The sequence below is a fragment of the Notothenia rossii genome (assembly GCF_949606895.1).
Source record: "Notothenia rossii genome assembly, chromosome: 9".
Classification (NCBI taxonomy): Eukaryota; Metazoa; Chordata; class Actinopteri; order Perciformes; family Nototheniidae; genus Notothenia; species Notothenia rossii.
In genome coordinates this window covers 2,908,068-2,932,067 of record NC_136907.1, presented here as the reverse complement: position 1 = coordinate 2,932,067, position 24,000 = coordinate 2,908,068, and the positions used below count along the sequence as shown (strand labels likewise).

The 24,000-nt window shown below is 42.6% G+C and overlaps 1 protein-coding gene across 1 annotated transcript in view; it reads left to right on the top strand.

Annotated features, from left to right (window-relative positions):
- The first annotated feature begins 4,276 nt into the window (after positions 1-4,276).
- The window catches only part of LOC307018062 (alpha-tectorin-like), a 32,073-nt gene continuing 12,349 nt past the window's right edge, over positions 4,277-24,000 (top strand). Inside the window, 15 exon segments of the mRNA XM_079648121.1 lie at positions 4,277-4,369; positions 6,833-6,897; positions 6,977-7,116; positions 7,214-7,501; positions 8,277-8,414; positions 9,634-9,799; positions 10,848-11,260; positions 11,778-12,348; positions 12,752-13,362; positions 13,815-14,385; positions 15,025-15,653; positions 18,331-18,474; positions 18,476-18,592; positions 19,596-19,986; positions 20,384-20,583. Of these exon segments, the coding sequence (XP_079504247.1) occupies positions 6,834-6,897; positions 6,977-7,116; positions 7,214-7,501; positions 8,277-8,414; positions 9,634-9,799; positions 10,848-11,260; positions 11,778-12,348; positions 12,752-13,362; positions 13,815-14,385; positions 15,025-15,653; positions 18,331-18,474; positions 18,476-18,592; positions 19,596-19,986; positions 20,384-20,583 (4,443 nt within the window). The 5' untranslated portion in view covers positions 4,277-4,369; position 6,833.

Below are 24,000 nucleotides of genomic sequence, written 5' to 3'. Positions count from 1 at the left end.
TGCATTATGAAGTGGGATTGGGGGCACTGGGGGCTGAACGGAGCCTTTTGTGTGCCGAGGTGAAGGAGTCATTGGGGTAAGAAGGGTTGGGTTACGTGAAGGAGGGTCAGCATTGTGAATGGAAAGCTAGGAGAGGAGGGCAGGGCAGAGCCAACCGCTGGGCACCAGGGTTGAATTAGAGTGGCCCACTCCTCGGATTGGGTGACCGCCGAACAGATTTCAGAGCGGGTATCCAGTCCAAGACCTTCTTTGTGAAGGTCAGGCTTCATGGACTCTCCAGATGCTGGATACTTTGACCCTGTTCCCACACGTTAACCTCCTGCTGCTCACAAATCTTTGATGTCATTTCTGTTGGGGAAATATTTTCCGAGGCCCATAACTTTGACCCGGTTTATCAGTTTGTACTGACCTCACTGAGCACAGGCCAGGCTGCTCTCAGTGTTTTGTCTCTCTATTCCTGCCTGTTGGGGTCAGCTGATGGAGGTGTTATATTATAGTGCTTTATCTTCTTATGCAAAAATGCTGATTATTCTCTCAGAACTAGCTAAATACATGGGTCTGGGGTAGAGATCTTCCCATTCAGAATTCGTTTGGCAACACAGCACATGTCTCGTTCGGCCGAAGCTCCAAATAAAACACAATTGTTTTTTGGAGCCATTTTCCTTCCATCATTATGGTTTGAATGTTTGTCTTATTAATATAATATATAAGGCTTTAAAGTAAACTCTTAACAATTAATGTTTGTGAGTCACACTATGCTTTAAAAGATGTTCATTTAAGTCTACGGTAGCAAAATTCCGGGAATTTTTAAAGATGGAAACTTTCCACGGGAATTAACGGGATTTAACGGGAATTAACGGGAATAAACTGGGAATTTTCCAAATTGAAGATTGGCTCTTCATAGGGAACTTAAATATAGTTGGGGAAAGTATATTTGAACATAATCTTGACTAAAACAAACAGATGCCATTCAAGTACACTTGAATATCCATGCCATAGCACACTGCTTACTGCATGGCTATTGAGACCACACAAAGCTTCAGGCTCACAAATGTGAGAGTGGAACAACTGGTTGGCATTCGGGCAAACGTAAGGCTCTCTGACCCGGACACAGAACCATCCTCAACCAGGCTGGACAGTGACACTGAAGAGGAATACTCAGAGTGTGATGTTGATGAGGCCCAGGGAGAGCCCGTTGACTGAAAGGGTTTAGCCAAAATGCAGAGGATCGCTTGAAGGAAGATGCGCGTGTTTAATGGGACTTTTGGAGGGAGAGGGGCTCTTTTTTCATTTAACATTTTGAATTGGACTTTGTGGGGATTTTTGGATGGGAGGTGCATTTTTGTTCATTTTTTATTAATGAGTGGGGTTGGGGGGGATGATTAACATTTAACTCAACATTCCTGTTTTCGTTCTTCAATGAAACAAATAATTGTTCAATAAAATAATTAAAACTTGTTCTGTTAAAAAAAATGTGTTGAAATGTCATTTTTGTTTAATTTTGCATCGAATATTCTTTTTAAATTCCCCAGCTTAATTTCCCAGCTTAACTTTGTATGGAAACTTTCCGCAAATGTACCGGAAACTTTCCGCCCCTTTGCAACCCTATTTAAGTCTCACTTATTTGCTGTGAAATGTGCGCTGTCGGGTGTCGGGTATGACGTGCATGTCTATATATGGGATTACAATGGGACACAGCTAAAGAGAGGCGATTCATAACCCACAACCCCGATAGAGCAAAGTGGCCATTAAATATAGAAACAGATTAAAACACCACTCCAGTGTTTGCCATCAGAGTTCCTGCTCTCTCCGTGTCTCTCTGAGTTTTTTCTCCATTGCTTCAGAAGTTTCCATCACAATTTCTGTTTCTGTGTCTTGACATCAAATGTAAAGATGTTATGAGCTGAACGGCCCACTGGCATCGGACGCTAAAACTGATGCTCTCAGCCACTCCCATTTCTGGGGAGGACGGTGATTTTATATAACACCACCATGACGACACACTTGCTGTTGGTGTTTTGATGTAGCCTCTTCTCTAGGGATAGAGAAGCATGATGCATTGTCCCATTCAACAACCAACAAGAGAACCAGAGTCTCTGTGACATCGAGGCGGAGATGCTTAAAACAGTCGTACTAGGAGTTGAATTACCACGTCCAAAAGCAAAGGAGTTTTTCAGAATGGCCACCCTCAAATGTCAGATATACAGTATCATCCTTATTGAGAGATGATGGGCTGTTGAACCAGAATAATTGGCTGGAAGATGCTTTTCAGACAAAAAAAGGTTTAAAGTTAGGATTTATCTTAATGTTTACTTAGAAAAAAGGACAATCAATCAATCAATCAATCAATGTTTATTTATATAGCCCAGTAAAAGATCTGTGGCCCGAGCCGTCTACAGAGAGGACGAAAAGGTAGTCAATGGGACCCGATCGCTCCTTACTTCTGTGGGAAACATTGTATCACGGCTTCATTATGATTGTATTGAAAGTAGCATAAATGCTCCATTGAAATATAAAAGACTGACAAGCCAAAGGAAATCCCAGTTTCTGTGTTTGCCATTCATCCTCAGGCAGACTGAAAGGACTTTGATCCCCGTTTGTTTTTAGCTTCAACATGTGTCAATACCAATTATCGATCTCCAATGACATTGAGTAGTTGTCGCCTGACTGACCACCGCATTTAGGCTCCTTGGAGATAAAAGAGATGCACGGTTTTCTTAATTTTTTGATGTTATTGCCAAAAACCTCAGAATTTGGTATTTAGCGGCAGTCAAATGACAGCAGATATTTCGGCCAAAAAGGGGCGGGGCCTTTACATCAAGGGAAAAGTCCCCGGATCGGTTGCTATCAAGGAATCAAGAAGGAAAAAAAAGCATTATAATTTCCCATCCTGTTTTCTGTTCCTAATGAGTTGTTGTGAGTGTCTGGAAAACAAATCAGATGTATCAGTAAATCTCGATCCTCCTCACTTCTCCATCCTCGACATCCCTAAAAACACACATCGGGAAGCCTCCCCCGGCCCAGTAGGTCACCTGTACCGGTTCTTTGTGAGACGTTCTCTTTCACAGCTCGGTTTAAAGTATGTGTCCATTGACTCAACAAGACGTGGGAGGTATAAAAGAAGCCTCCACAGAGAGCCTGGGTTCTGCTTAATGGGGGCCTGGGTCCTACCCTCGGTACCTGGAGCCTTTCAGACATCTTGCTCCCTGCCTCTCTAGTTACTTTCACTGTCCTCCTCAACAAAGACCTGACTGACTGCCTTCTCCTTCCCAGACCCTATCAGTGTGGATCCACGTGAGATTTCCCCTCGCTATCTCCCCAACCATCTATGGAAATAAGGTGTCTTGTATAACCCTGTAAATGAGGCTGGTCCTAATTTAAAAAAAAGGGGGTACACAGTCTCCAAAGTGACTGATGTTAATTCTGTAACTCTACCTACCACGAGCTTTGAAAAGCAAGGTGTGTGTGTTTCTGGGTTTTGTCCATAAATGCCCCAGAGTCAGACTGTACTACTTTGGTAAGTTGTGAGTGCTCAGTAGTGTGCCCTAAAGCTGCCCTAAATGCACTTATTGAACTCTTGCTCACACAATCAAGGCCTGGTCCAAAGGCAGAAAGTCCACTGTGAACCTGCTAGAGACTTATCAAGACGGTCCACTTATATAAATATGATCACCAGTTGTTTTAAAATGCTGCTTGATTGAAATATTATGAAGTATGTGGTATTCAAGCGCCATTCCTCAAAGATAAAAGCCACAGTGTTTCCTCCAAATTGTCCACCAAAGACATGTTATCACCGTCTGGCACCTCGCAGGTGTTAATGACAGATTTTGCTCAGAAGGCTTGACATTCATCCCGTGTGAGAGCCTCTCTTTGTACGACACATTCCTTTCCCCCGTTTAAAACGTGTCTGCAGGCAGCATTTCTCTTTGGTTTTTCCCCCAATTGCCTCCATCATCTCTCTCCCCTCTCTCTAGTCCTCAGATTCCTATGCCGTCCCTCCCCTCAGCTTCCCTCTCCTCCCCACTGACCCCCCTTACCCCAAACACTGATCTCAGATTAAGTTCAACAGTATCCCAGGTAAAGTTTGCACCCGCTTCTTCAGGCTCCTTCCACCGCTTCAACGGGTGTTTTCCAAACGGTTTCTCCTGTAAGGACATTTAAACTCCCAGCACACAAACCTTTTGGATTGCTTTTCTGCTGCTGGGGTTTCTGTGCAGCTGGAATTAGACGTGCTTTCTCAGAATCACCTGTTTTACTCCCTCCATCACCACTGCTCAGTGGATGGTCCTCTGCTGGATGGGACGCTGCTCTAAAGGGAGGCTGCCAGGTTAGACTACTGAGGTGCTAGATGTCCATCTTCTGAAGGCAGGTGAGTCATCATCTACTCCTCTACTCATCAGTTTCCTTATGAACCTTGTCGTTTGTCCTTAGCCTCATTGTTTGATACTGCTTACTTTTGTGTCAAATATTTAAGGTCATTGATGATCGGTTTACTATTTGGTTCAGGATTGAAAGGCTTTACTGTCAATGCAACATACAATACATAATAGACAATTATCAAAAATAGTTCAATTGATATAATTGTGCAAGAATTCTTTTTAGAATAAGCAGGAATACGTAATGATGTTGGTGTACAAGTCCAGTTGGGGGAACCATTATACTCTACAGACTGTCGCTATTGCTTCATGGTCTTATACAGTTTCTGATATCCTTCACGTTACTTTTTATTGCTAATTTAATTTTTTTCCCGCTTATTTTAATATTTAAGGGGTCGCAAAGCCTTCATATTAGCTTTTGGGGTTAATTCCCACCATTTTCTTAATTTTGGGGATTTTTATGACCAGGTAGATTTAATGTAATTTAGGATTTCACGTAATAAATGGACCATAATAAAAAATATGACCAACTTTCCATCATCCTGTGACCTCGATAAGGTCCTAGACCCCAGATTAAAATCCACTGGTCTACTTTTGCAGGTACATTTCCACTAATGTTATACAGTCTATACAAAAGAACATTTTCTACTTTTATTGTACTGTATAACAAAGCACACTTTTAGTCCACAACTCTGACTTAAATTCACCTTGAAGCCCCAGATACACACAGAAGTATACATTGAATAAATGAGCTTCAGAGAGTGTTAAAGAGCTGATACAGTTGTCTTTCTCTGAGGCCACAGATAAACATGTTAAAGTGGCTTGTTAATCTTTTAAGCCTTTGGACCTTTATCTAAATGGCCTCGCTAAAAGACACCGAGTTAACAACGGTCAGATAAGATGGAGAGCTACGGGGTCAAAAGAGCAATTGTGTTAATCTTTCTGTTGATGATGTTCGATGAGAGGCTGATGACAGGAGAGCAGAATTCTCTCAACAGTCAGACTCAGCCGGGCTCACCTGAACACAATTTACCTTCAAGCTGAGTGCAATTCACACATTGAGAGATTGAGACAAGTGTATAGCAGAGTCTAGATTCCACATGAAAAAGAAAAAGGTGAGTCCTTAGAATCATCAAATATCTTAGGTCCACTATTTTAGCCTTCAATGACATCAGCTAAAGTCAACATATAACATATGTAATGCTCAATGTTGGTAATAAAATGTAAAAAAGCATCATGCATCAACCTGACTTTGTTCATTTCTATTTAAAATTATACAGATACAGCGATATTGTCGACCAATAACAACCTTACTACCTCAAAGTTAAGTGAGACAAATGTTGGATTTTGACCCAGGAACTAATGGGTTGTATGGTACATTTAAAACACTACGTTTAAGAAATATGAACGGTTCATTTCTCAACAGTTGTCTTCATAACTTCCTCTATTAACAAAATGCATGATGGTATACATGGGATGCAGCCGTTTTAACAAATGGCTAAAGGTGTCGGTGATAAGCAGGCCCACTAATTCACTAATATGGACGCCACCTTTTAAGGTCTCAATCAGTTTCATTGAACAAATGTTTGAATTCTATATTAAAGAGCCAAGGGTCAACATGTTTGTGTCCATCAAATGTGGTTCTGTCTTTTGACTGGATTGCTTTTGTATAAATGTCTATTTTTTAAACACATTGTTGCAGTACAGAGTAGTTTGATAACGCTCAGCATAATTGATGTCGGACCAAAAGGTCAATTTAGATCTGAACAGTGCAGCTTTGAATAGGTTACTGCTATTATATTGATCGTCAGACAGCTAAGAATGACCTTTGGTTCAAACTGTGGTTGATCTGTCAACTTCTGATGAATTGTCAGCAGTTGTATCTTTAATACACAACAATAGTATTTTGGGGAAAAGGCTTGGCTGTACCCAATGGGAAGCTTGCCAAACCACTGAACAGCCCCTAAGGACCACTGCACGGCAACTCAAACCTGCTCACTTAAAGCCATTAGAGTATATTCGCTCCTCTCCCTCCAGCCACACAAGGCATGGATGGCTCCCAAACAGAAGTGGTAATGAGGTCCTGAGCATTCTCGCGGCTTCACACACTGAGACACCGGAGCACCGAGGGCCAGGTCGGTCAGCTGCAGGGAGCCGAAGCACAGAGAGTCCCGTAGTCCACCGGCTCACCTGGGACCGTAAGGCAAATGTGATCCTGACACATTGTTCTGGCATGCATAAAAGGGTCTTTTCAAGGGTCCTCAGGGGAGACCTGGGAGCCTGATCTTAAAGAAGGAACAGTGACGTTGGTTTCATGGTTCTCCCTCCTATCGACCTTTTTTAACGGCCTCGTTTATGAGAAGTTGTCCTATGACTCATGCCATTGTTACTCTTGTTCAGGAAGTGGTAACATAATAAGCAAATTAACCCACTCTTTTCTTCTGTTTGTTTTAAAGAATGGTCAGGCCAGGCTGTCCAGTCATTCTGCTCCACCTCTTCAGCATCTTTGTGCAGTCAGGAGGTATGAGTCAATGTCTTTGTCTTCTAGGGTGGAGAAACGTCATTTCAATGAGCCCTTATGCCTGATCTTTCTTTTGTAGCTCGTACTCGGGAAATCCTGTATCCATATGGACCCAACCACAGGGATCTAGAAACCCCAAAGATGGATGATGGGAGTTCTCCTGAAATTACTTTAAGCACTAATTTCGTTTTCTTCAATGCACCATACCGTATCATCTATGTACGTCTTGACCCTAGCTCTTGTTATTGCATATAAAGTTAGATTTGAACAACGTATTTGCAATGTAGCTGAAACACTGTTTTTTTTCTGTCCACAGATCAACAACAATGGTGTGATCTCCTTCAACGTGCAGGTTAGCCAGTTCACACCGGAGGCTTTCCCTCTGAGCGACAGCAGATCCTTCATTGCTCCACTTTGGGCCGATGTGCACAACGGCATCCGAGGAGATGTGTACTACCGAGAGACCACTGAGCCGGAAATACTGGAAAGGGCTACACAAGATATTCGGAGATACTTTAAAAAGATGCCCGCGTTTACAGCCACCTGGGCCTTTATTACAACATGGCACCAAGTCACCTTCTATGGAGGAAGCCAGACAACCCCGGTAAAGTTCTCAATCACCTAATAAAACATTTGTGTTGCACGTATACACAGTTCCAGAGTTTAACCTAGCTTAGCAACTGCTAGCCTAGGTGGATAAAAACCAAAAATGTCTTTTAACATTTGCTCATCTGACAAAAAAAAAAACGCATCTCGTCTTTAGCTCAGTATCTACTTTTTGTTGGAAACAAACAAACTACAGAAACAAAGATAGGTATCAAAGTTGGTTTAAGTTAATAATTTATACATCAACATTGTAAGTTGCTAATGCTATTTTTGGTGGTGATTGTTTGACTTTAGCGGTTAGTGTTAGCTCGATGCTAGCAGTTACCCTGCTTCCAGTCTTTTTGCTTAGCTAGAATAAAACAATGCAAGACAAACTGTAGCCCTCTACCAGTCAAGTTAGCATTTTGCTTGTGATTTGCTTATATTGACATTTGTACTTCGTGTTTAAACTGGAATACCTTTGTAAATCTTTACATATCATTGTAACGACTATATATTGTTTATCTGCAAAACACCAAAACCTTGAAGGATTGAAAAGATATTAAACAGTAAGTGCTTTGATTTTAAAGCAATTGGCCACATGGTGAACATTGTATCTCATTGCCATGGCCATTTTGAAATCCCATGTATTGATTTTTTATGCAATTGAGTCAATCTGCACTTTTGTCTGCAGGTAGAACGTGTTCAATTTTGAAAGCATTTGTTTCGTTGTTGGAGTTTATGTATGTTGTTCTGTTTGTAAAACTATTCTCATCCTCTTGTTTGATTAAAAGGTGAACACATTCCAAACTGTACTAATCGCAGATGGCGAGTCGTTCTTCACTATGTTCAACTATGGAGAAATCTCATGGAGCACAGGAACCGCCAGTGGTGGAGATCCTTTAACGGGACTGGGTGGGACGACAGCTCAGGTATTCTCACAATGTTCCTAAAACCAAAACCATATGTGGTAGAAAAATCTCACTGTTCACCAGCTTGAGCTTGAATCTCAGGATCCATGTATCTGTGATCCTCTCCAGAATGGAAGTAGTCATCACATACAGAGCATCAACTAGTTCCTGAACAGTGTCCTTCACATGCTGATATCCAAGAGAGGGAGTTACACAGTCACAAGATGGAAGAATAGAAAGCAGTACTTCCCGTCATGTACACAATTCTCAACATTCTGACTTTTTCTCAAAATCCTTACTTTTCCCTAAAAATATCAAACATCCTGAATTTTTTTCAAAACCCCCGAAAAATCCTGACTTTTTCTCAAATTTCTGACTTTTTCTCAAAATCCACAAAAAATCTGACTTCTTCTCAAAATCTAAAGAATCTGACTTTTTCTAAAAAATAAAATAAAATATGACTTTTTCTCAAAATCTCAAAATTCTGACTTTTTCCAAAAAATCTGACTTTCTAAAATAATCAGATTTTTTCTAAAATAATCAGATTTTTTCTAAAATATCAGATTTTTTCCAAAAAATCAAAAGAATATTAATTTTTCTCAAAGATCTAAAAAATATTACTTTTTCAAAAAAAAATGGGACTTTTTCTCAAAATCCCCAAAAATTAAGACTTTTTCTGAAAAATATGACTTTTTCTCAACATCTCAAAAATTCGGACTTTTTCTGAATACTTTAAATTGTTAATAACCCCTGGTCCCCGGCTTGATCTTGAATCTCAGGATCCATGTATCTGTGATCCTCTCCAGAATGGAAGGAGTCATCACATACAGAGCATCAAGTAGTTCCTGAACAGTGTCCTTCACATGCTGATATCCAAGAGAGGGAGTTACACAGTCCCAAGATGGAGGAATAGAAAGCAGTATTCAATGTTTACTTCAGATTAGCTCCACGTCAGAAATGATCATGCTTGTCATATGTCTCTCTCCATAGAGGCTGAATCATCATGTTAATCACATAGCTATCATATGCCTCAAACAGTCCTGATGCTCTTCTAGGTAATCACACATCCTGTCATGTTCACAGCTACAGTTGGGATACCTTTGATATCATGTGTACTCTGACATTGGAAGAGTACATTCAGGATTTTCCCACAATATGTAATCAATTCATTTCCTTATATAGAATTGGCAGGATAGACAAACGTTTGACCTCACGTCCCTCACACCTTTCCCCTTTTCAGTCAGGTTTTAACGGTGGAGACATCGGTCACTTCTTCAACCTGCCGGGATCTCGGTCAAACGACGTGGTGAACATCGAACAGACGACCAATGTGAACACGCCCGGGCGCTGGTTATTCCGCGTCGACACTGAACTGATCAATCCTGCCAATGGTTGCAGCTTTAATGGCAAGTTCAAACATCTAACACTTAATAATTCTGACCACACATATATACTATTTTGTATGTTCTTTCCCACTATGACTATGTATGTCGCGAACCGTGTCTATCACAACTGGACCTTCTGTAGACAAACACAACCGTTATAATGTCCGTCTTTTCACTGAATGGTGGTCTTGAAAAGGGTACTCACAACAATTCCGCAACAACATCATCTTCACCTGTTGCACTTGTCATTTCAACGTTAAACACAATAAAACGGCATGAATTGCTTCGTGGCCTTCATCTAGAGCCTCTGTCTCGAGCCAGTTAACTAGCGGGCCTTCTAGAATACCCCGGAACCAAGGGAAACTCTGAAAAAATACGCCCATTGGCTACAAATCAATATATGATTGGATGATCAAACTGTCAATCCAAAGGTACACTCTCATTCAGTGCAACGGCCAGGGCATTCGATCAAGGGTGTAGAATACCTTGGTTGAAGGATATTCTACCCAGAGACCCAGAACAATACGGTTCGCCACTGTCATTAAGTATGGTATTCCTGTCATGCTATGTTTTTTCTTTATTATTTCTTGTTGGCTTTTATGTTTGTCTTCTATGTTGAAAAAGGGAAGCATGATTTCCACCCCAAAGAAGTCTGTGGCGGCTATATTCCCATTGAATACGACCGTCCTGAGGCTTATTATAAATAATAAAGTCTGTACTGAACTCAACGTTTTAAGAATATTTTATATTGTAACTCAAAACAATAAACAAACAGAATCGTACGGTCAACAAAAGATATCAGAGCTAAGCTTACCCCCATTGTCATGCTCCCCAAACCTCCACATACACCAGGTGCCCTAAATACCATTAACCACACCCATGTGACAATCACCGGAAACAACCAATTACAAGTGTGTGTGGTGTTAACAAATAATGAAGATAATATAACTATAAACACAGGCTACCACAGCATTTTGGCTCCTACAAACTTCTATGCTTCTCAATACAAATATTTGACCACACATTTCTCTTATGCAGAACTGTACTTTCATGCTTTCATATTTTCCAGGGCGTTTTTACAGACGAGGGGAAGTCTTCTGGCTGTCGGACCAGTGTTCCCAGCGATGCCGATGCCTTGACATTGACAACAAGGTGCAGTGCCAAGAGGCTCCGTGTGGGCAGCTGGAGACCTGCGAGCTGCAAGAAGGCGCCTTCTACTGCCAGCCGACCCGCACGAGCACCTGTGTGGTCTTCGGAGACCCTCATTACCACACCTTCGACGGCTTCCTCTATCACTTCCAGGGAACCTGCTCCTACCTGCTGGCTCGGCCCTGCTGGGAGGTGACAGGGCTGCCTTTCTTCAGCGTGGAGGCCAAAAATGAGAACCGTGGCATGGCCTCGGTCTCTTGGCTTAGAGATGTGACAGTGGAGGTGTACGGACACAGAGTCATGTTACCCAAAGGCAGTGTTGGGGCAGTCCAGGTGAGAAACTTTAGAGTCTTTTATACCCTTTTGTTATTGTTAATTTGTAAATTCAACATGTATATTTTCTACTTGTTTCTTTATTTCTAGTCTTTTACATTTATATTGTACAATGCCATGTCTTGTATGCTGCTTCAACACAAAGCATTCCCAAATTGGGATCAATAAAGTATTTCTTATCTTATCTTATACCAGGGTCTATCGCAGTGTTTGCCTTGTGATTCCTTCTAGTTGGGCCTGATGTAAGAGTGTTTATTCAGATTATGTGGCTGCATTCATACTTTGCTCATCAAGTCCTTCTTTGACCACCTTGGAAGTTTAGTTTGTGCAGTTGCTCTTGGATGTATCTGGCAAAATGTCCAAGTACACTCTGACGATCCAGGATACAAGTTTTGAGAGTTCTGTCATGATAAAAGGAGAGCAAGAAAGTAATGGTATTCTCGATTGGCATATATCGACAAGTTGGACCAAGTTTTCTGCCATCATGCTTTATTGTTCATCTTTCTCTTCTCTCCAGGTGGACGGCTTGATGAAGACTTTGCCGGTCCAACTCGAGCTTGGTGCTATCAAGGTATACCAGTCCGGGGTTGCCATTGCTTTAGAAACAGACTTTGGACTCTTGGTGACCTACGACGGCCAACACTATGCATCCATCTCCCTACCGAGCTCCTACTTCAACAACACTTGTGGCCTTTGTGGTAACTATAACGATGATCCGTCCGATGACCCCGTGCTTCCCGACGGCTCGCTAGCAGAAAGCGTGGTGGAGTTAGGAGGTAGTTGGCGAGCAGAAGACACGGACTGGAGGTGTACAGATGGTTGTGCTCAGAACTGCAGTGTGTGTGATCCCGTTACAGAAGCCTTCTACTTTCGCCCAGACTACTGTGGACTCATTAACAAAACCGATGGACCTTTCAGGGACTGCCGAGCTGTAGTGGACCCTACCGCCTTTGTGTATAGCTGTGTGTATGACATGTGCAGCAACCGGGATAACATCACCACACTTTGCCAGGCAATCCAAGCCTATGCTCTGGCTTGTCAGGCTCTTGGAGTCACCATACGATCCTGGAGATCTCGTACCTTCTGTGGTGAGTTTCAGCTTTAACTAGAGAATGCAATACCTGAGGAAATTGCGGTGTGAACGCTGTATGCACAAAAGCTATCGCTAAACTGCAATGTTGGCTTAGATGTGTAATACAAGGGCGAAGACTTACTGTATATGTCAAATGTAGATGAACTATGGTTCATATTTCTTATATCCACAGTAATAGCACGCATGTCCTTATTGAGCTGTACATTTTGATGTTCGAACTTCTAGGATCAAAAAAAGTGTGAGAAGAAGGCAATCAAAAAACGTGTCAGATTTGTTTACAGATGAAGAACATATGTACATATGGAGCATGTTCTCAGCATTCAAACCAGAATAGTTCTTGCAGATTTCTGATCTTTGTGTCATCTAACTTGATTTATTTTTCTCTCTCTGGGTCTTAGCTTTGACTTGTCCAGAAAACAGCAACTACCAAGTGTGCACAAGTGCCTGCCCGGCCTCCTGCTCGGACCTCACCTCCCCCCTGTATTGTGTCCACCCTTGCACCGAGGGCTGCCAGTGTGACCCAGGCCACATTCTCAGCGGGAGTCGTTGTGTACAGCGCGAAGACTGTGGCTGTGAGCATAACGGCCTCTATTACCCCCTCAATAACACTTTCTGGGTCGGTGCCAGCGGGGAAGAAGGTGAATGTACCCTTCATTGCACCTGCTTGCCAAATGGGGAAGTTTCCTGCTTCAACTCGTCCTGCAAGGAGGGTGAGGTGTGTGTGGCCGAGGTGGGCTTGCTGGGTTGTTACCCGCGGAGGGAGGGAGTGTGCTCAATCACCCAGAACTCAGTGACCACGTCCTTTGATGGCACCTTCCTGCTGTTCCCAGATGACAGCTCCTACTACCTGCTGAAGCTGTGCAGTCCGGTGCCAGCTAACGGCTCCATGGTGGAGGTGAAGATGGGCCGGCGGTTTGTGAACAAAGGCCCAACGTGGAAAAGACCTGTGGTAGTTACAGTGGCTAACCTGGAAGCTCAGATGGGAGGGTCCGATTTTGACATAGTAAAGGTTAGTATTTTATACACTGTGTGTTGGGGAAATCAAATGTTTTCCTAGACCCATAACTTAGAGATCTTCAGAATTGGTTTGGCTTTGTCACCTTGTGGCGGCAGCAACCCGTTTTGTCAGTTCTCCGGCCGTTAAGTTCAAATAAACCATCAGTGTTTTCCCTCAAAGTTCCAGCTCTCCCTGTGTCTCTCTGAGTTTCGTCTCCATTGCTTCAGAAGTTTCCATCACACTGTGAATCAGCTGTTTCTTACCTATGCCAACAAATACATCCTTTGTTTTATGGTCCAAAAGGGTTTGTAGTTTCAAAAGTTTACAACACAAAATTGCAAAAAAAGACTTTATCTACTTGAATTAGTTAGCAAATGAGACACTAGTTGAACTACCAACAAACTTTTACAATACGTGGTTAAATTCCTAGTAAAATGACATTATGACACCTTTTTGTGTTGCAGGTGAATGGTGAACCAGTGACGCTCCCATATGTCCATCCGATGGAGACGATGATGATCTACAAAGCACCGGGCAACGCCACAGTGGTGGAGTCCCGTGGTCTGCTTCGTGTCCAGTACAATCGCCAGGGATTCCTCAACATCTCCCTGTCCACCATCTTCTACAATGCCACATGTGGACTATGTGGCGTCTTCAACAGCAACACCACCGACGACCTCCGCCTTCCCAACGGACGCCTGGCGGACTCTACTGAGCAGTTCACGGAGGGATGGCGCTCCATCGCCGATGATCTCACGTGTAACGGCGACTGCGACGATCTTTATCGAATGTGCACCGACTTGCGTCTCTACCAGAATCCGTGGATGTGTGGCAACATCAACGACCCGGGGAATAGTTCATTTCTGGCGTGTCACGCGGTGGTGAACCCCTCGCCATTCTTCAGGAACTGCCTGTATAACATGTGTGTGAAGGAAGGGAACCGTTCAGTGCTGTGTTCGTCCCTGCAGGCGTACGCCAGCGCCTGTCAGGACGCTCAAGTAGGCCTCGCGTCCTGGAGGAGTGTCACCAACTGCCGTGAGTTCACTTATCTCTATATATTTGGATTATCATCAATCAGTCCAAAACGGAGATAAAAAAAAACATTAAAATAATCCCTTCAACATTTGTTGTCTAAACATAAAACTAGCAAGAAAGCCTTTCTTCAACAATATCTGTACAGGTTTTATATTTATTAACAGATTAACAACTCAAATATACAAACATATAACATACGGACTTGGAATTGGGTTGTAGGCCCATCCTTCTTGGCTAGCTAGTTTGCTTTCAGCTTCTTGTTTCTGTAGAAAATACACGTATTTTCATATTGAACTTCCTCTACAGGTGCTCCTCCTTTGGAAGCCATAAAATATAAATGTCACCCCTTTTACTTTTTCCTTTAAAAGTTTACTCCAATATAATTTAAGATACTTATACTTTATTAATCCCAAATCAGGAATTTTTTCAAGCCATCACTAGCCAATAGAGAACTATGTTCCGGAAGTAAACAAAGGAACACATGGATTTTAGCCTTTGCAGACTATTTACATCCACACAAACCTATGACCATGACTACAGGAGAGGGGAAAACCCCAGAAAGCAAAACAGGTTACCTTTAAAAAAACTCAAAGCCACCTTTTAATCGTACAATGATTTTCCTTCTCTCTTGTGTTTCAGCTCTTCCCTGTCCACCGAACAGCCATTTTGACGAGTGCACCAGCGCCTGCCCTTTGACCTGTGACAACCTCGACGACCCCGAGGAGCCGTGCCCTCTGCCCTGTCAGGAGGGCTGTCAGTGTGAGGAAGGATTTGCTCTTCGAGACGGCCTTTGCGTGGCGCGCAGTGATTGCGGCTGCATGAGCCACGGCCGAACGCTCGCCACGAATCTGACCTTCTGGACGGACTGGGAATGTCAGGAACGCTGCTACTGCAACGGCTCCGACAACAGCGTTTACTGTCAGCTCGCTCCCTGCAACCCCGAGGAATACTGCCAGGAAGACGACGGCCTGTACTTCTGCTTTCCCCGCACCGAAGCCCTGTGCGTGGCGGCGGGTTACGGACACTTCCTGCCGTTTGGTAGCGTCCCGTTTGACCTGCAGAGCTCTTGTACTCTCAAGATGGCTACCACGGTATGCGGGGGAGAAAACACGGGTCAGGAAACCATCGGTGGGGCTTTTCCTCAGTTCAAACTGGCAGCTCGTAACGAGGAAAGAGACACAGGCCAGGCAATCTGGGTGAGGGGCTTTGTACTGGAGGTCTACGAGTATGAGATTGAAGTGTCTCGGAGCTACAAAAACACTGTCACGGTGAGTAACTGTTGTGGAAAATGTATCATGATATGAATACTTATCTTAAAGCAATTTTTCAAAACGTGCATGGCTAGTTTCCAATAGAGATAAGTGAGAGGACATTTGTATTATTATTTTCCCAATTGGGTGAAACACTAATCTATTTGTCCTTGTGGCCAAACGGTGGTACTACAACTTCAATTTCAGTCTGCGACATAATTTGGCCCACAAATACTTTCCCTATTGACTTAAATTGTGAAAGTATGAAAGACGATTATTGCCACATGTGAACAAATAAATGTTTTTTTTTATCAGAATTGAAAAAAACTTACATTTCAGAATCTCAAAAATAAAAAATGTTTAAAAACTGGAGGTCTACGAGAATAAGATTGAAGTGTCTCAAAGCTCACGTGAGTTAATTAATATTTTGGTTACTGTATCATGATATAGATAGTTATGTTAAAGCCACTTTCAAACATGGTCCCCTGAAGGTCATTGTGGTTTTATTTGTGGACATTAGAGGACATTTTATTTCTAATCAAGCCGATTGAATAACCGGGCAGAGGGCGAATTCCTCTTTGATTGGCTTAAGGTGGATCTAATTTCAATAGGCATCTTTTATCAGGCTGGATTTGGCTGAGAACCCCCGACCCTGAGCGACATTTGGACCGGGTTCACAAACCGACTCAAAGATCTGAGGAGGAATAGAAATGACACAATGCACACACACACACACACACACACACACACACACACACACACACACACACACACACACACACACACACACACACACACACACACACACACACACACACACACACACACACACACACACACACACACACACACACACACACACACATACACACACACACTATCTTTTCATTCTCTCATAGAATTGGATTATATGAGAAACACTCTTTCAGTGGGTCTTAATCACATCCGTTCAACACCCCGGGGTTTCCCCTCATACTTGTTGCTCAGATGTGCGAAACCGGCTTTCCGAAGGAGAGTGTGCTAATCCTCCAACAAAAACTCGTTTTATTGAATCTCTCTTAGCCCCTGTTTAACGTTGCAATAAACCTGCAATGTGCAATATAAACACTTTGCACAATTGTGGTGTGCAATAGCGTCAAAACATACATTTTTATAAAGGTCTCAATACTTAAATATGTTATTTATGTCACTAAGTAGTAGTTTTAAATTGCCGCTACTCATCATTAAGCCATGTTTTTTCATAATGTGTAATTTTCTTTTGGATTATTGCTTGCCTTTTTTACCTGCAATGCCACTATTGCCGTGACACTGTAAGTTCCCCCGCTGTGAGAATCATAAAGGAATTCTGATTCTCCTTGTGGAGGAAATGCTTAAGAGAAACTGATAAATAATTAATGGACAAAGTTTGTCTTATTGTATATTTAATAAAGTAATACAAAAAAGTCAATATACAATTGAAATCGATGTCAAATGCAGGAACAGAGAAGCTTCACCCTCAGAGGACAGAGAAGTTCTGCTTACAGTCTCTCTATATATTCACTAAGGAAACAACTAGTCCTCCATCCCATCGTTAAACCATAAAACCTCCCAGTCCTTAACCATTTGCAAAACCACCTTTTACACTTTTCAAGATTCAAGGCTTTTATTTTTATTTGTACATAGCTACAGTATATGGATATGTCACAGGCTCCTCCAACAGTGCAACACAATCAAGCAGATAAAACACTTAAAGGGGACCTATCATACAAAATGCACTTTTGTACGTCTTTTCTACATGAATATGTGTCCCCGGTGTTCCAGGGAACTCACCAAGTGTCAGAAAACACAACCCTCTCTCTTTCCCTCCATACCCAAATCTCTTAAAAAGGGGCTGCAACAGATCTGATACAGACTGATCCAGATTTGAACACTTCTATGACGTCACAGAAGTGGCGCTACGGCTATTGGGCCAACTCCACCAATCGGGAGGAGACAGCCACGGACATTGCCGTTGGAAAGCGCTGGAGACGCTGTAGTACATATGCCAGGCCTGTAGGTGGTGCTGTTCTCACAGAATCAGCCCATGATGCAAAGACAGTGTTCAATTGAGAGAAATGATGAATGGCTAAAATGCATGATCTGTTTGGTATTTTGAAAAATAAAAACTATAAATATGCCTTATATAGGTATGGTCCTACACTATATTATTCAAATATAGCATGATAGGTCCACTTTAAAATAGAAAACTAGAATATAAATAGTGCAAGGAGAGTCTATATACAAGTAGTTGGAATATGATATATTAGTTAAATCATTTGCAAACAGATGAATGTTATGGGTGTTCTTTTAAAAGTTCAGGTGTTTAACTTCCTTTTGCCCTCCTGAAATGTAACTCCTCAACACGTGTCTCTGTTAAACACAGACCAGACAAGAAATACAATTTCACAGAGTAAAAGGCAATCAGAGTATAAGACTATATGTTTTAAATGATTATTTATCATCTCGAAACATTGTCTTGCACTATTTGATCTGTTTCATTTCTTCTATGTCTAACATGTAGTTCTACTTCTTCTATGTCTAACATGTAGTTCTATTTCTTCTATGTCCTATATACAGTATGTTGCACTGTTGGAGGAGCCTGTGACTTCAGTGTCTCATTGTTTGACAACAAAGAATCTTGAACTGTAAGTAAGGACTTCTGATTCTCCTCTCTCAGGTGAATAAGGAGCGTCTGTACCTGCCTCTGAAGCTCGGCCCGGGGAGGATCCACATCTTCTCGTGGGGCATGCAGCTCATTCTGGAGACAGATTTCGGCCTGAAGGTGGCGTTTGACTGGAACACGTTGCTGCTGCTGACGTTACCCCCGCGACCTCTTCAACTCCTCCTGCGGCCTCTGCCAGGGAATGCCCTTATTCCCCCCCACCCTCACCACCACCGACTGGGGCATGGCGTGGGCCGAGAGAGACACCTTCTGCCAGGTGAGCAGGACCTGTCAACTCATACTTGTTATTTCTTTTCATTGTAAAAGTTATTATGGCCTGAAAGTCGAAGGCGAAGACCTATTGTAATCCTTGGAATTCTTTTTATTATAATTTTTTTCGACCAAATGAATTGCCTTTTTGAGGGCCTTAGAACGGAGATTTTTTTTGGAACACTTGTCGGGTCAGGTGTAAATATATTGATATTGGGGGTTTCATAAGTGGCACACACAAAATGGCTCTATAGCGCCCCCTAACAAGCAGCGTCTGGTTGTGCTTTCACCTACAAATCTGAAACTCGGTAGATATATGTAACATGATGGGAAGCACAAAAAAGTCAGCGCGAGGCATATCGTAAACCCAACAGGAAGTCTGCCATCATTTTTTGAATCCTCAACTTTTGCCCTTTTCAGTGCCCGCGCCAAAACCATAAACTCATACAGTTTTAATCCGATTGACTCGTAGTTTGGTGAAACAAACCGTATCAATTCGTTTTTGCCGATATGTTCTTGCCGTAGTGCAGTGGCGCTGAATAAACATCTCGCGCCAAGAAAACAATGATAGGTAATGTACGTAAGAAAAATTAAGACACAAGAAATAAACAGTCCAAAATATTTGTGAAATAGAAAATAACATTAAAAGTAAAAGAAAAAAATATGTATATATACGTGGATGTGGAAATACAACTTTCCAGTAACAAATATAATGCAGTGAATGAATCCATGAATCCAATATCACGGATGAAGATGACCTAATCTTTTCTTTTCAAGAATAATGTACGCTCGAGGGGGACCAGGAACGTTTTGAAGCTTCTTCTTGCCCCTGTTGTACATGCCAGAGACTATTTGAGAATGCATTACTTTTTTTATACCTTGAATGTTTTTATTTGTTTTGCTTCTCTTTGTTATAATTATTATTGTAAAAAAATATATAATTATTATTATTGCTGTATGTTTTGTTTCTGATGTGTTCAAAGAATTGACTAATAAAAACATTAAAAAAGGTGGGCTGCGGAGACTCGTGCCCTCGATGTGGCCTCGGAGAAACCAGCTCGCTGAACGACGCTCCTCTCATGGTGTCGGACGCAAACTTGGATGCTGAAAACGCGGCGAATGAAGTGGAAACTGGCATTCGTTTCCACATGGGAGACGGGCTGTATGTGTACGTGGAGCCAGAGGCTGTGAGGTTATGCGGGCTGATTGTGGATCGAGGAGGTGTGTTTGCACGATGCCACAGCAAGGTGGCGCCAGCGTTCTTCTATCAGAGCTGCCTGCAGGACACCTGTCTGGACCAGGGGTCGCAGGACACGGTGTGCAACTGGCTCGGGATGTACGCCACCACGTGTCTGACACAAGGGGTTCCTGTGAGCGGCTGGAGGAGCGACACCCCCTGTGGTGAGTCTGGGAACTGCAGCTAAGTCTCATCTTTGCAGTGTGCAAAAAAAATGATAATAATCAAGCTTTATTTTTATATTTTTTTCTGAGAATATTTTTAATGATTTCTATTTTTTTCCCCCCTGAAAATCCAAGAATTGTTTTCAGATTCTTTGGGGAGAATAAGAGTTCTGAAAGAAAAGTGTTTATCTGACTTCTTTTAGAACTCCCAAAAGAGTTAACCTTTGATAAGACGTTATGTAGTTGGGTGTGAGAAGAGTCCAGCATCTCTCACTCAACTCTTACACCGTAATGAGAGCTCCATCCATCGAGCTTTTAGACCTTTTACTTATCGGACCACACTTATTGTATTCAGTGTAATCATTCGCTAACTTCTTTCCTCCCTGTGTGGTCCCAGTTCAGAGCTGTCCCCCGAACAGCCATTACTCCAGCTGTGTGTCGGTGTGCCCGCCGCAGTGCGCCCCCGCCCGCGGGCAGAGGGACTGCAGTCAGGAGTGCGTGGAGGGATGTCAGTGCGACCCGGGATACGTTCGAAACGGAAAGAGCTGCATCCTGCCGCAGAACTGTGGCTGCTACACTGATGGCAAGTACTATGAGGTCAGTCTCACATCCAGCACCACATGGAAGAAACTCTTTTTAGTGCTAAACACTAAATCAGACAGGTGTTACAACGTTGCAATCAAATTATCTTACTCTTAAAACTGGGAGATCAAGTTTAAAGTTAACCCTCTATTAGTGCCATTTACTAGAGGTGAAGTTTTATTTATTTTGTATCTATGAATAACATTGTATTTAGCATAAATAAACATTTACAATCATTTCAGGTTATGTTTCAATCCGACTGACAAATTTAAGTCAAACTTTTGCTGCCAATTTAGCTCAGTTTTGGTCTCCACCCTCCCCCACACTGACTTTTAGCTCCAAAGATTCAGAGTTAACTCAAAACAATGTCAACGGAAAACTGTTTACAATCATTTCAGGTTATGTTTCTATCCGGCTGACAAATGTAAGAACACTTTAACCTAAAACGTATTGTTGGAAGTTAGGGATTTTTATGTTTTGTATAAAGTATTCATGACTCAAAACAGTTTTGAATTAGTTTTTAAAAACTCTCTGGCAAGTGTCATTTAATACCAGGAAAGTATAGGAGTAGTGTGGATGACCAAAAACAAATTTGTATTCATTTTCTAACTTAACTTTTACCCTCATTTGAGCTCTGTTTTGGTCACAGAATATATCTCGGAGGAAAAAAAGGACTTAATATTAAATCTCGGTTTTAACAGAAATCTTTCTTTGTTTCAGCCCAAACAGCTGTTTTGGAACACTGACTGTACCAAACGCTGCCAGTGCATCGGACGAAACCTGATCCAGTGCGACCCGCGGCGTTGTAAAGCTGAAGAAGAGTGTGCGCTACGTTACGGGGTTCGTGGATGTTTCGCTCGACGTTCCCAACACTGCGTTGCCTCGGGCGGGGGGGTTTTCAGGACCTTCGACGGTGCTTCGCTCCGCCTCCCGGCCTCCTGCTCCTTCGTCCTTTCCACAAACTGTCACAAGCTGCCCGACCTCTCCTTCCAACTCATCGCCAACTTTGATAAGTGGAGCACGCCCAACCTCACCACCATCTCCCACGTCTACCTCTACCTCAACGAGGAGAATATCCTCATCTCTGGGAGCACGGTCAAGGTGAGAGGGGATCGAGTACATATTAGTCTCGAGTACATACTGTTTTAGTCTCCAATATTTGTTGGATCAGTCAGTTATTAAGCCCCTATTTCACCCATGTAACACCAATATTAACTCCATATCAGACCATAATTAGACTGTTATTAAACCCATAATACACCATAATTGCAGTTATTACACTTTTATTAGACCCATATTACACCCATGTAACACCAATATTACCCCCTATTACACCGTAACTACAATGCTATTACACCCATTTTACACATGGACACGGCCTGCCAAATAAATGTAACCCAGGATACAGACAAAATGTTAGGGTAAAATATTTCTAACAAATGTTCCTGTTTCTCCGCAGGTGAACGGTACCCCAATTTCAGTCCCGTTTCTCACCGGGCTGATGACGCGTCTGTCCACGTCCGAAGGTTTCCTCGTCATCGACACGCCGCAGGACATCCAGATCCGATACAACCGCTTCAACACGCTGAGCATCACGATGGGCCAGCGGCTGCAGAACAAGGTGTGCGGACTCTGTGGAAACTTCAACGGAGACCCCGGTGACGACTACATCACGTCCAGGGGGAAAACGGCCGTCAGCGCGCTGGAGCTCGCCCAGAGCTGGAAGACCAACGGTATGCAGAACAGGTGGGTGAGGCGCTCAGGAAATACTGGAAAATACTGCAAACAGGGAAGAAACACTTGCAATGAGTCGCTTGCAGTGATTATATATTATTGTGATAATCGAGAATATATCAATGTAAGAAAAGATCAACTAGTTTTAATGCCAGAGCAGCAAAACAAAAACACAGGATAGGACAGGTAAGAGACACATGATAACGAGAATACATATCAGAGTAAGAATGTAAGCCCCAGTATATTATATAAACCAAAAAACATATCCAGAAAAAAGAGGTATGAAAAACCTGTCCAGCATCTATCATGGTAGAGAAGTGACATATTAAAATAAATATATAAAATTAGAGCCCCTTTTTTAATGTAGAAAAAGACCTACTCAATGTTGACATTTTTTAAAAGAAAATTTAAATAGAGTATACATACTGGGACGGGGGACATAATGGGCTTTTGTTATTTTACTTAAAAAGGATGTACATTTAGAAGAGGATGTATGCACGTATTTGTTGCATAAGAAAACATAAGATGATTCAGTTGGTTTAAGTGCCAATAAAAGAGTTTAGAGCGAGAAGGAATCAGAAAACCCTTTTTGTTTACTATTGAACCTTTAAAAATGGTTATAGGTTGTTTCTAGCATTGCTCATCTCCCATTGTGTCATTGACAGTCTCCATTTAATGTTTCTGTTTTTGAACCAGTGGTCGTACGAACCGAAGCTGATTTAGAAACATTTAAACCCTAACGTTGATGTTTCTCCTCCTCCTGCAGTTGTGATGAGACCCAGTTCGTGGCTCTGGCTCAGTCCTGCGACAACACGGCGGTTCTGGCTCTGCAGAGCGAGGACGCCTGCCAGAAGCTGACCCAGCCGAAGGGATTCTTCCAGCCGTGCCACGGGCTTCTGGACCCGAGACCCTTCTACCAGTCCTGCTACCTGGACGGCTGCTACAACCACCAGAAGGCCCAGGTCTGCGGCTCGCTGGCTGCCTACGCTGAGGCCTGCCGCTCCATGGGGACCCTCACCACCAAGTGGATCACCCAGGAGAACTGCTGTAAGGGCACCAGCCTCCTGTAGCACACACACACACACACACACACACACACACACACACACACACACACACACACACACACACACACACACACACACACACACACACACACACACACACACACACACACACACACACAAACACATGACACACATACATGTTTTCAGGATATATCAGGACTTGTAAAAAGATGTGACGAATGGGGACACGTGTTCCCTAACATCCTGGAGACTTGGGAATCAAAATAAATACTGTCCATGCCTCGAGAAAGACTTACATCTGTGGAGATTTTCTCTAAGGTTGTAGACTTGCCTTAAATGCTACACACACACACATACACGTTTACATGATATATCAGGACTAGCAAAAACAAAGTGACAAATGGGGACTCATCTTTCCCAAAGTCCTACAGACCTGGGAATCAAAGTGATTCATTTCCATGCTTCTTGGAAGACTTACATATCTGGGGGTTTTCTCTAAGGCTGTAGACCTGCTTTAAATGCAACTTGTGAGGACACACACACACAAATACAACGACACACACAACTATGTCTATATTGGACCTTAAGAGGACACTGACTTCCATAGTAATGGTGGGTAGTATTGTGTTCGTCTCTTTGAGTCCCCTTAGTGAATGCATGCTAACTGGAG